The sequence below is a fragment of the Molothrus ater genome, chromosome 4 (assembly GCF_012460135.2).
Source record: "Molothrus ater isolate BHLD 08-10-18 breed brown headed cowbird chromosome 4, BPBGC_Mater_1.1, whole genome shotgun sequence".
NCBI lineage: Eukaryota > Metazoa > Chordata > Aves > Passeriformes > Icteridae > Molothrus > Molothrus ater.
In genome coordinates this window covers 54,030,168-54,043,974 of record NC_050481.2, presented here as the reverse complement: position 1 = coordinate 54,043,974, position 13,807 = coordinate 54,030,168, and the positions used below count along the sequence as shown (strand labels likewise).

Below are 13,807 nucleotides of genomic sequence, written 5' to 3'. Positions count from 1 at the left end.
ACTGTCACCCATATTTTTAAGATTGACTTGTTTATGCAATGCTGAAAATGTGTCTGTAAACCCTTAAAAGCATTTAGTTCAATTATTGGAAAATTGCTGTGGGTTTTTTGTTTAAAGGCTGTCTGGTTTGACTAATAATCTCCAGCAGAACTACACTACTCTGTTCATACTGTGCCAGTTAGTTTTAGATGTAAACTGAACTAATACTGCCTTTATGAAGAATTTTAGCATTGAATAATGAAAAATGTCACATAAGATATCAGTGGGAGGGGTCGGAGGGGGAACATCACTTGTTCTCACAGGAGCTTGGATCGTACAAATCCACTGTAGAAACAGACCAATAGAAAACACAAATTTTCTTCCTCATACAATGCTAAATAAAGATTAGATAACATTGAGCAGTTTTCTTGTGTGGGTTGCTGGGTTTGATAGTAGTCAAGTTTAATAGTAGTCCTGTCAATGTTTTTAATACAACAGATGTTCTTAATTTAGTATGAAAATTGTCAGATTAAAAGTTTTTAAACAACTTAAATGCAGCTAATATATATCATAATGAAGTGTATAATAATAATTTCACAGTGTTTTGGAGTTTAAAATATACTCTTTAAAAATGAGTAAATTTTTAAATTTACTGTAAATTAGTAAGGCTGTGGGCTTTGAAACAGTTCTTCCAACTGTACTTTCATGGATAAACATCAGTTTTACCAATGTCAAATGTAAATAGATCAAGTTAGTCCAAATTTGAAACAGCAGTTCAAGTCTATTCTCTGTTCTTATATCCTGGTATTTACACAGAAAATCAGCTCACTAATCACTAGACATTAATCATGTCCTCTGCAGGTGTGACAAACACAAGAATTTGCAAAACATCATTAGCAAAGCTGAGTTGTCATTGTCCAACCCAGCCCTGGCTCAATCTACTTGCTTTTCTCTATGAAACTGTGTGGGGATTTCTTTTGGAAAAGGCCTGGTCAATAAAATACTGCTTTGTATTTTCCATGATTTTTTTCAGTAGAAATGTTTGGTTTTCCAGATCTGTCCTAAGGGAATTCAATAGTTGGCACAGTTTACAGAAAAAAAGACAAAAATCCAAACAACCAAACAAAAAAACCTTCTTGCGTAGGGTTTTATCTTTTCATATAAATTCCTGATAAATTCATAATTTATTTCTCTGGTAGATGACTTTGAAGATGAGTGCATTGGTGGGCATTCAACCCACAAAAGCTCCTTCAGGAACTGGTGTTCCTGCCAGCACTCCAGCACAGCTGATCCCTAGGGTGTTGAATTTGGCATGCTGCTTAATGAACAGTTAGATTATTATACAGAAGAGTGACTGGCTGTTATTGTTCTCTCGCTTCTCTCAAGGAATTGTTGTTGGTGTGTTTGAGGTAATTACAGCATTTATATAACATCTGTAATTACAGTGATGATAAACAGTAAAACATTTTTTAATTTTTTTTTTTACCTGATTGTATGCAGAAAGTAGATCTTATCTCTAGAAAACTAGGTGAAACAATATGCTGAATAATTAATTTTTTTCTTAGTATCTTCAAAACCAAAAGAAAACTTGTATAGAAATATTGCACTGAGTTGGTAAAAGCTTAGACAATATGTCCTTATCGTGAGATACTAAATAGGTCATGAAGAAAATATTTAGCAAATAAAACGTGTTCTAATTTGTGGCAGTGTGTTTAATGAAATAGGGCTTTAAACGTGGTGTAATTACTGGCATTGGTATGATTTTACATCAGAAGAATTTTTTTTTCTGGAAAATGTAGCAATTGTAAATGATCATAGACCCCATATTGCTAGTTTTGTGCAGGATAGTTACTTCTTTTTCCTGTGTAATTGTCTTAAACAGTGAGCAAACACATCTTGACCCTGCTAATGATGGTCTTTTTGGAATTGCAGGTCCTGGAGTTTTTTCCCTAAAGTTGTTTTCATTTTGTTGTAAACAAAACCAAAAGAACTTCCAAAGCTTATATTGTGTTTTGATTTTTAGGGAAGCAATGCGAAATTACCTGAAGGAGCGAGGTGACCAAACAGTGCTAATACTCCATGCGAAAGTTGCGCAGAAATCATATGGAAATGAAAAAAGGTAACTTTTTATGCTGTACTGAGTCTGTCTACAGCTGGCAGCTAAGGAGACTACACTGTGTATTTGGGTGCACAGTGCTTTGCAGAATTCCTCAGATTGCACTGTAGTCTGAAGAAACATAAAATGCTTCCTCCTAAATCATTTAATTGTGTAACAAGTACTGCAAACCTATAGCATTCAATGGAGTGATGCCAGTTTCTACCAAGAGGTTCCCTATCTATGGACTAAGCTTTTCTTCCATTACTTAAAATTGTTCTCATTTTAAACCTTCCATTTTAATGTTGGAGTAAATGAGGCAATCAACAGTGAATACTTGTAGAGGAGTTTTTTTCTGAATAATTTCACATTAATATGAAACGGAAATTGGTAGCCTCAGTAAGATAAGTTTCTGAATTGCGTCTGTAATAAGTCTAACAAGAATGATAGGTCAGTCATGACTGTATTTATGATAAACATTTTCTTGCAAAAATGAATACAGTACATGTTAAAATTATAGGTACTTTTCTAAGGGACAGAATCTGCAGGAATACATGAGAATTAATGCTTTTTAGGCAAAGGTGCTTTTCCTGCAGTCTTCTCTTGCAGTCTTCGCTGTATGATGGTTTTTTTGCGTGACTAGTAGAAGCAAATAGGATGCTTCTTCACATGTAGGTTTATTGACCTAACAGTTGCATTTATTCATGCAGGTTATCTCTGATTCATCTGTTTAAGAATGGAAGCATGTCAAATGAGTGTAGAAAATTTTAGAGCTTTATAAAAGGAGATCAGGAATGAAAATAATTGGTTGTTGGATATCAAATAGTATGGTGCTGAAATGATTGCTGTTGTGCTATGGGTATGAAATGAAGGTGTGGAATAGTCACCAAATCAATCAGGTTGGAAGGGACCATGTGGGGACATCTGGTCCAACCTAGAGCACATGGCACAGGATTGTATCCAGATGGTTCTTGAATGGATCCAGGGAGGGAGACTCCACAACCTCTCTGAGCAGCCTGTTCATGTGCAGTCACCTGCACAGTAAAAAAGTTCATCCTTGTGTTCAAGTAGAACTTCAGTGCTTCAGTTTCTGCCTGTTCCCTCTTGTCCTATACATACTAAGGTTTCATTTTTTCAGTTTAAATATTTTTACAGCTTAAGTTGTTCTTAAGCTGTAATGTGCCATGTAGACTGTCTCTAATACTGTTCTGCTAGTTCCCAGACTGTCAGCATCAGTAATGATGTCCTCTTGTTATCAGCATAAAGGAAACTGCCAGTTATTAAATCCTTGGATCCATGTGTGCCCTAAGGTACATACTAAAACTGAATGATGAATTATTATATTCCTGTTTCTTCTTTTCTTCTGTTGAGTTTTTAAATTGTTTCTGCTTTATTTATTGCAAACTGTGGCCTTTGTTTCTTCATATTTCTGGAGTAAGCAAAATTAGTAAAGTTCTAATGCTGCTTTATACAGCTCAACAGTCAAGTTTTCATCATTTTTACATTCACCATTTCTGAAGTGAGTTGGTTTGCATACATCTTAGAAAGAAACTTATTTTATACCCATTTTTGTAGACAAATTTCCTGTTTTCCATGGGATTTCATTGTGGCATTGATATCATCTGGTAATTTTTTGGACCTTAAAGAATACCTTACTTTGCATTACTTTTGTAATGAGGAATTCAAGTTAGAAAAGGAATTTTTTCTTAAATTTGATATCTCTTTCAAGTAAATATAGAACTTAAACCTAGAGAAACTTCCACCTCTTGTTCCAGTCTTTATTTAGGTCTTACTTGTTGCATAATCATGGAAAATGCTTGCCATTAGCAAACTTTGCACATCATAATTAAAAGGTTAGCACAACAACTACTTTTCAGTGTTTTGATGAGGGTTACTAGGTGGTGAAATACTCTGTTAAGTGCTTACTGTAGATGGTGCAGATCTCATGTAGCTTGGCCTGTTTTAAATAGGCATCACAGTAACACTATTCCAGGTGCATGGATACAGACTTTCTAGGTTAATTTGAGAGGTTTTGGTACTCCTAAGTAACAGGAATGAAGGGAATTGACTTTTTTGAGTCGACCCTTCATATGAGCCTTGCACTTCACAAAGTCAATGGATTTTAGCTTAGCAAAGAAGCCAGGAGGTAAGAAGCTCAGGTTGGGCTTTAGGTGAATTTAAGACTGTGCCTGATATTTACTGTTGCATGATTGTCACCTTTCAGAGGCATTTAGCTGAGCGACTCAGGTGCCCGTTTAGTCTTGATGAGTGTTGGTATTTGGTTTGCACTTCTTGTAGTGTTTTCCATATTTACCATTGACTGAGAGTTGTCTCTTCAAAGTTTGAGCAGTCTGAACATTCAGCAGTTTGAAAGAATGTTTTGGATTCCAAGGCATAGTTTATCTAAAGACTGGGAGCCAGATAGGGATTTTGATTGTGCTGTTTGCAGTTAAACATGATCACTGCTGATTAGCATGAGAACGCTGTAGCTGCATCTTGTTTTGGAGCTGTTAGTGAAGGAGCTCCTGTAATTTCTGATCAAGTACTTCCTTTCTCTGAACTGAGTGTGCCTGTCCTCTGGATAAAATTTGTTATTGAGAGCATAGCTTTTTCCAGGGCTTACCCCATGGCTCCACTGCTTTGTCCTTAGCACTGTAGTACCTAATGATTTTTCACTTTCACCTAATGATTTTTCACTTCTGCACTTGGGTTGCAGGAGTGTCAAGTTATAACACTACTCTCCAAACTGAAGTAAATAATTGAGTTCTTTAGTGGATGTTGTTAGATCTTTAATCTCCTATGAAGAAAGATTGCTGAGCAGTTTCATACTCAGAACAATGTGGGTAATTGACAAACACTTAGAATTCACCAGCAGATACAAAGGAGAAACTTCCCTTCCAAAGTCACTCTGGATATAAAATAACTAGCTAGTAGAAGCATCTGAATTCTCCTGAAGGCAAGGACTTCGATAAGATGAACACAGAGATGACTTGGATGATTTGAAAAAGCAAACCTTTGTGACAGAAGCCTGTGGTTTGAGGAGAGCATTGAGTCCATCAGAATTAGGTAGAAATTACACGAGTGGATCTTATTTCCCTTTAAGCCCTTGCTTCCTAGCAAGGTCACTTGGAGTAGCTTCTCTCCTTGAAGTACCACATTTTCTCTCTATTGATTGGCTTGAATTGACTGAAGGAATACTGTTCTCTCCTTTGATGTTTATCTGATCTAATACAGTGTTTTCAAAGTTCCAACCTGGTTCACATTTTCTGTATTGGACAGAATATTCATAGCTAATTTCTTCTGTGCATGAGTTCATGGAATGGTAAATAGGAAGTTAAAAAGACCCAAGACTGTAGCTGTCTTTGCCTGAAAGCTGAGAAAAAGGTAGATATATAAGAAGGAAAACCCACTCAAATTGTGAGTGTCCAGACTCTTTCTTCATGTTTGTAGTTTTAACCAAACTTAAAATTTTATCAGCTTTAAAAGTTTCTTTGTTCAGTAAGTTTTCAAAGATGTTTCTCTGCATTCTAATTTTAAGAGTGCTTTTTGTTGTGGTTTGTTTTCATCAGTGGGTTACACCTTGTTTCTTACAGGTCTTTATTGCCATCTAGTGGCTGTAGTTATTCAAAGAACTTGGTTTAGAATAAAGCTGAAATGAGAAAGGTATGAAAAAAAGTAGAGATTTTCTTTTCTTGTGTTCTAACCAGTAAGATAAATACAAAAGAGTACATAAAGAAAGAGGGTAAATTTGTCATGTTCTTTATGGTGTAATATTTGGAATAGAAGGGATTTTTTTGATTTTTGTTTTGATTTTGTTTTATCAAAGCATTGCTCTGTTAATAAACGTTGACACTAATTTTTAATCCATGCATAACTTCTTCATCAAGAATAGCTTACAAACGATGACCACAATACTTTTGAAAGAAGTTCATAGATCTTTCAGCTGTATACCTATTGGTATAACACCTGCTTTGCTGTGTTGTAAATAGAACAAATGCAAGTGAAAAATTTTGACTACAGATTTATAGTCAAGAAAGAAGGTTTGAGGAGTTTTTTGCCTGCAGACAGTAAATTTTTATTCATTCTCATAACCACTAAGATTTTTTAAACAGCAGTAAGACTTAAAATTTGGTGATTTGTTTCTCTGACAGAAAATATACATTATTTGTGTCCATTAACCAAAAATACTACAAATACTTGCATTTATTTATATTGTTCTTAATATGTGTATTTAATTTTATGGTACTGTTAACAGCACTTTGGTTAATCTATTAAGAATTCTGTAACTTAAAAAACCAATTTATATCTGTTAACTACATGTGATCGTGCTGGAAAAAATAATGCTGAATAGGTGAGATAAATAGGAGTTTTACACTAGATTTTCATACTAAAAGTAGCATTAAATGGTGTTTAATAGAAATAAGAGTCATTTAGGATGAAAAAGACCTTTCAGATCATCAAGTCCAGCCGGTTACCTGGCACTGACCTCTCTTGCCCAGGACTCCCACAGACACTTCAGAAACTGAATAATTGTGTCCTCTGGTCATTTTGCATGACTTGGAGCCCACAGTTCAGTTTACTCCCCTGCCCTGACATCTGCCCACCAGCACAACTGGCTGCTGCCCCAGCGTGGAGCCTGCTCCCCCTGCCTGGAATACAGATGTCCCAAGCCCAATTTAAAAAAACAGAAGAAGGAAAAAAAAAAAAAAAAGAAAGAAAAGGCCAGAAAACCCTCACCTGTAAGGTAGGAGTCATTGTTGGGTTGCAGAAGTGCCAAGTTATAACACTACTCTCCATACTGAAGTAAATAAAATAATGAGAAACTTTTTCATGTTCCCCTCCCTTACATGCCTCCTTAGCTACCTCACAGCTGGATGTACTCATTCCACTTTATCTTTGATCATAGTCAAATGATGATAAAAAAACAGCAGCTTGTTTGCTAACTACAACCAAACCTTTTCAGGATTTCGGCTTTAAGAATTTGCAGAAACTTCAAGACCAATGCATTGTATTATAATGCTGAATTTAATTTTGAACATATTGCTATAAATAGCATCTAGACTGATTAGAGTCAGTGCTGCTGAAAATTAGGCCTTATTTTTTACACATACTGATGAAGATAAAAATTATCTATTCCATTTAAAAACTGGGGAGAGATTTACAGGATTTATGTGTGGACGGAATAAACTCCCTTCTTGCTTATGACAAAACTCTCAACATTTAGGAATTGTAGTCAGCAGTTGTCCAATAAATTAGTTTGTGGAACTGTTCTATGTGTATTAATTGATCCATCATGTTAAGCACCTGCAAAAGACTATAATAATTTTTGAGGCCTTTTTTCCTTTCTTTCAGAATCTTTTTGTAAGGTATTTTAGGGAGATGCAGACTGTTACCTGGAATATATTGAACTGGAAAGATTCTCAGTGACAGTACATCTACTGCTGATTGATTCCATAATGTTCTTTGTTTTCAGGTTCTTTTGTCCTCCTCCATGTGTGTATCTCATGGGCAGTGGATGGAAGAAAAAAAAAGAGCAAATGGAACGGGATGGTTGCACTGAGCAGGAGTCACAACCTTGCGCCTTTATTGGGATAGGAAACAGTGACCAAGAAATGCAGCAGCTGAACTTGGAAGGAAAGGTAGAAAAACTGTAATAAACCACTAAGATAACTAACTGCAAAGGATATTATAGTTACATGCTGTATATTTCAAAGAATGCCCTTTCTTATTTTTGGATCATTTTCTTTCTAGGTATTTCATAGTGGTTTGAAAAAAAATCCCTCAAAATATTTAGGACAATTGAATAGTTGGTTTTGGCTCCTAGGGTCATAGCAAGGTACCAACATTTAATTTGTGGGTTGTTGATGCAGACTCAGTAAACAGTTAGGTTGTTTGCTAGACATCAGTGGCTAACTAAAATATGGTTTCTGGCCCAAATTCTCTGTCCTGCTCCTTGGCTTGCATGAGTGGATGGATAATCTTATCAAGGAAATATCAAAACATCTGCTACTTTAAGTTCCTTTGCCTAAAAATGCAATTGAAGTAGCATCTTAAAAATTTAGTAGGTCATTTTTACAGTGGTATAAATTGCTAACAAGATTTTTAAGGTGTTTGTGATGACTTAAGCAGTTGGAATAGAACTAGCAGCAGAAGTGTTCATTTTACCTGGTTGTTTTATTAAGCAGTATTTTATAGCTACCTGGTATTTCCAGCACAGTCTACCAGAAATGCTTCATATATTCAAAATAGGAAAAGAATAAAGAATAATTGAAGTTCTTTATGAGATTTTTTTAACTCTGTTGTCACCTAGCATAAACACTTAGCCAAAAGTATCTTCCTTGTGTTTCAAAACCCAATCATTTCCCATCCTTTCAAGAAAAGTTCAGCTGAATACATTTTCTGCACAGGTGGGCCCTTGTGCATGCCCAGTGCAGGGTCTGTACAGCCCTAATCAAATGTAATTTTTAGTAGTGCTGTTGACCCCTCACAAGTGGCTTTGACACAGTTACGGTCTGCAGTCATCTCTTCTAGTCCTGGTAAGGGTCTTTGGAATGATGATAGAATAATGAGGTTGGGTGCAGAACTTCACAAAGCTAAACAGTCATAAAAGAAATGCATAGGGAAGAGATGGAAAAAACAGGTCCTCATCTGTTTTAGAAACTATTGCATCAATTTTCCTATTTTATTCATGGTTAAATATGCCTAGTTTCTTGAACTGGGTTGCCTTCAAAGAATAAACCGCAGTATGTTTTCACCTACAGAATTATTGCACTGCCAAAACATTATACATATCAGACTCAGACAAGAGAAAGCACTTCATGTTATCGGTAAAAATGTTCTATGGCAATAGTGATGACATCGGTGTGTTCCTCAGTAAACGGATCAAAGTCATCTCCAAACCCTCTAAAAAGAAACAGTCACTGAAAAACGCAGACTGTAAGTATTTCTCTGTTTCTTCTTTATTTAGCAATTAATTTTGTTTCATACTACTTTTTGTTATGTATTCTAAGGTCTGACTACAAGAGAAATAAATGCATTGAAATTTTCAACTCCAGTTTTTTGCTGTATTTTAGAACTGTACACTTCAGTGTATTTTAAAATATTCCAATATAGATAGGTTACCCTGTTGAGTTTTATGCAGTCATGGCTAATTATTTAGTAAATATAATAGGCCCACCCAAACCCCCATATTTTCCGAGGAATGAATTCATGTAGACAAGTGTATCAAGTGTATAAAGAATGTTCTACCTCAACTTTCTAAGCTTTTGGATCTCTTTAATTGCCATGATCTGGTGCTTAGAATGTTTTGATCAGTATCAAAGGGATTGCTTTCAGATTGTGATAAATGAGTAGCAGCATGTTATCCAAACACTTTGTCACATCACAGCCACCTTCTTGCTGTCTCATACCATTTTCATGTTGTTCTGATTTTTGTTTTGCATGGTTCCTTTTAAGTAGCCATTTAAGAAATCTGTATGGTGATATTTCACCCAGATTTACTTGCTTACCATGTTTTTCAACTAACGGTATCTCTGGTGCTAATGTATAATTGGGAACGTTTTTGCTTTTCCTCCACCTTTTTTTGCCTGCGTACCACTGGAGCACCTCAAGAGATACCCTTTTTTTTTTGTTTGTTTTTTCTCTCTCTCTTCACTAGTGCTTTAAAAGGCTCTTCCATCTGTGTTGGGCTGGAACCCATTCACCTATGGAATGTGGATCTCGGGGCCGCTAGCTTGGCACATGACTAAAGGCAATCTGTTGCTGTGCAGTTCACGCCCGTGGGCTCAGAGTATGCACTGTTGAATTTGTGTTCAGACAGATAGTTTTGATGGACAGTGAATATGAACCAAGCATTCTTCAATAGTAAATATGAACCAAGTAGAACAACATGCCCGTCCTGATGGCAAAATTTTAGTTGCTGGGTTTTTTTTAGGGGAGCAAACTTTACATTTCTCTCTTTTGAATGATAAATATGTTCAGATCTGAGAACATTACAAGTTGCATGGTTATAATTTGACATAGTTACATCTGTCTTCCTTTCAATTGCTTGTGATTTGTAAGAATACTGTGTCTTTATATTTCAAATATTCTTCAAATGATTGCTGAAAGTTGTCTTAAGTACTTCTCAAGGGCAAGCTAAAGCTTCTGCTTAAATCAGCTGCTGGAGAACTATGAACAGAAGGAGTGTTCAGCTGGCAAGCTCTAGCCCATTTGGCTAAGTGGCATAATTCTGTGAGCTAGCATGCCTTTGGAGAACAGCCACTATGTATGTTATTGCACTCATAATTTTATGTCTATTTTTGGTCTGTCACAAATATAAATATTTTCTAAATTCACCAATATTTCATAATTAAGTCTTGACTTCAAGTATTCTTCAGTTTAGTTTATGTTACTTGTGATTTTTTGATACTTTTCTATGTAATAATGAAGTAATTTTATAATCTCAAGTCTGTATGTGTTCCTTGCAGTATGTATTGCATCAGGGACAAAAGTGGCACTATTTAATAGACTTCGATCCCAAACAGTTAGCACCAGATATTTGCACGTAGAAGGTGGTAATTTCCATGCCAGTTCACAACAGTGGGGAGCATTTTACATTCACCTGTGTAAGTAAAAGCAAATCTGTATATTTTTCTTCACCTTCTTTCCTTCATCCTCACAAAAAAAACATCCTGCATTTTTTCCTCCATATTAATTGCCCATATGCACACTTGTTTTGTTACTGAGTGTATATTTGATGTAACAGTGTGATGTTAAATGTTTCTCATATCAAGAAAAATGGTGATTAAAACAAGTAATTCTGAAAATTCCTGTTTCATGCAGTGGATGATGATGAATCAGAAGGAGAAGAATTCACAGTGAGAGATGGCTACATTCATTATGGGCAGACTGTCAAACTTGTATGCTCAGTTACTGGCATGGCACTCCCGAGACTGGTACAGTTTCATTTCTCCAATGCTGAACTAATTTATCGATGGCAGTTTAGTGTAATTCCATAGTTGGGTTTGCAGTGTTCACAGATTTTGGTCTTGTATGTTGCCTTTGGGTAATACATGTTTTTTATGGCAAATGGCATTTATTTTAATTAAAGCATAATTTTGTTTCTGCAGATTATTTCTCTAAACAAAGGACAATTTGTAAAATAAGATAGGAAATTTTTCAGAATTTAAGCCTGCCAAAATAGGTTAATCTGTCTATTTTAAAAAGAGTATTGTAGATTTCTCCGTTCCAAAATGCTTCAAATATTGATATTGAATAGATGAATAAAATATTTTCAGCCAGTAGGACTCTTCCATGTGTTGAGTTCCAGTATAACTTTAGAAATGCTTGACTGATTTGAACATAAAAGCATTTCTGTGTACTCCTGAGGATATATTATACCAGTAACAGCTTGCAAAAAACATTTTTTCATCTTTATTAATACTATCTCTTTTAAATCTTAAACATGGGAATTGCCTTTGGAATAACCAGTTAAGGTTTGTGAATCAAATAAAATATTACTTCTGGATACACAATACTGGGTTTTGTAAATAAAGTTAAGTATAATTATCGATTTTTTTTTCCCTGTTTTATGCACTTAATGCCAGCCTTAGTGGAATTTTATGTGATTAATAATCAATAGTGCTTCATACGGGATCTTCTGTGAAATTGTGGTTTGTGAGCTCATTACAAGTTTTGTACAAGGCTCTGCTAATTCCAGTTTAGGTAGAAGCAATCTTTAGAATGCACCAATGTAAAAACAGACTTCCTGCAGTCAGGCTTTTGTTCCCCTTTCCAGACTAATTTTGCTGGGACTGTAATGTGAATTTCTCTCCCAATACCAAACTTAGCTAAAAGAAAAAGATAATAGTCTGCTCAGTGTAAAAGGTACAAAATGAAAATTTTGTTTGACAATAAAAGCAGTTATACTGGTTACACTACAGATATGGTTCAAGCACAGGAAAGAGGATGTCACCTTTTTGTGGGCTTCATGTTAATAGCTTTTATTGATGAAATGAGATGCCACCACTTATTATTCCAGAAACCTTATTTGTAAGTAGAAACAGATTAAAACAAATTAGGCTAAAAGTTCCCGGTTTGTTTGCTATGGGGAACATTTGTCGTACTGCTTACAGGACTGATGGAAGGTGGTGCAATTAAAAGATAACTTGCACATATTTTATAAGCAAATGCAAAGAATTTAGAAGAAAAAAAGTAACCTTTAAATTTATTTTGCTAATAATACTCTCTGTTATAATTGGATATTGCAGAGGACAATTTGGTTTCTGATTGTCAGCTTAGAAATATTCAGGCACTTTGGCTGTTGCATCTGGTAGTGTTGCATGAAGCAACAATTAAACTTCTTTCTAGGAGTTGAGTTAAAATTACAAGCTACAGATTTTCACTATCTAAGGGAATAGCTCTTGATTTTAGAAATTAATTGGCCAAAGAGATCTGAATTCAGTCAGCAGATATTTTTTCACTGCACTGCCAAATGTAAGGAACAATTGTTCTTTGCGGTTGTCTTTAAGTAATATTTAATGACCAACTACTGATAAGATATGTTGTGATTGTTGTTTCCAAAACTGTATTTAAGGACATCTCAATACCTTTAGTTAATCCTTATTTTAATTCTTTTCCTTCAACAACCAGTTTGCCACAGAATGTTGTTGATCCTATCAGTAGTGCAAGATTCTGTAGAAACATATTAATTACTAAAAATAGTAATTAATAATAAATGAAGATAACAATATAATTAATAACTACTCTTTTACACCAGCAAATGAAACAAAAGTAGATTTTGCTGAAGCTTCAATTTTTTCCTCACTCCTTCAGCAAAAATAGATAAAATATATATGCCTGCAGCACATTGAAGTAGTACTGGGTATCACTTCCATGTTGTGTTCTTGTTTCAAAAGCATTAAGAATTACGAATCTAGTGTTGGTACCAAAATGAGAGGCATGGAAATCTTATAAAAATTACTTTTCACTTCCTTTACTGACTGTATATATATAATAAAGTATAGAAATTGTTCTAAGTATATATGTACAATTTTCATTCACAGATAATTCGAAAAGTAGATAAACAAACGGCATTATTGGATGCAGATGATCCAGTATCACAGCTCCATAAATGTGCATTTTACCTTAAAGACACTGAGAGAATGTATTTGTGCCTTTCCCAGGAGAGAATAATCCAATTTCAAGTGAGTTGTTCAAAACTATTTCAATAGATAAGTGTAATTGCAAAGTTTTCTCAAGTATCCCCAAAATATGTATGAATGCCATTTTTGCAGTAGGTTTTGATTGAGAGTCTAATATTTTGTTTTGAAAAGAGAGGATGGAAAGCAACAAATGGTTATCTGTGCCTTTCCAAATCTGTTTTTCTTTTCTCATAATCTTCTTCCATGTCTGTCTGGAAAGTGAATTCTGGTTTCTCCAGTGGAGAAATAGGAAACACGCTAGAAACTTGTGCATGTGGTCATGATACTGTGGCTTACATGTACCAATGGAGTTGGACCACTTATTTGTGTGTCCCTTTCTAGGTTACAGCAAATAGGAAATGGTACAGTTGATAATAGTCTTGTTTCATGATGAAGTCAGCAGAGCTGCCATGTGTTGCTCTTGGCTAAGAGAGTAAACATAGACAGCTGTGGCAGTTGCCCACAGTAACTTGAAAAGCCACAGAAATTTGATTTGTCTGTAAAGAATAAAACTATCTTTGAAATATTTTTTTCTCCAGCAGGTGGAGAA

The 13,807-nt window shown here is 35.1% G+C and overlaps 1 protein-coding gene across 3 annotated transcripts in view; it reads left to right on the top strand.

Annotated features, from left to right (window-relative positions):
* RBPJ (recombination signal binding protein for immunoglobulin kappa J region) overlaps positions 1-13,807 on the top strand; it is a 57,585-nt gene that overhangs the window by 33,569 nt on the left and 10,209 nt on the right. For all 3 annotated transcript variants that reach the window (XM_036382532.2, XM_036382531.2, XM_054514718.1), the window contains exons 3-8: positions 2,003-2,098; positions 7,548-7,713; positions 8,836-9,010; positions 10,543-10,680; positions 10,898-11,010; positions 13,120-13,260. In XM_036382532.2, the coding sequence (XP_036238425.1) occupies positions 2,003-2,098; positions 7,548-7,713; positions 8,836-9,010; positions 10,543-10,680; positions 10,898-11,010; positions 13,120-13,260 (829 nt within the window). The remainder of the gene's footprint in view (positions 1-2,002; positions 2,099-7,547; positions 7,714-8,835; positions 9,011-10,542; positions 10,681-10,897; positions 11,011-13,119; positions 13,261-13,807) is intronic.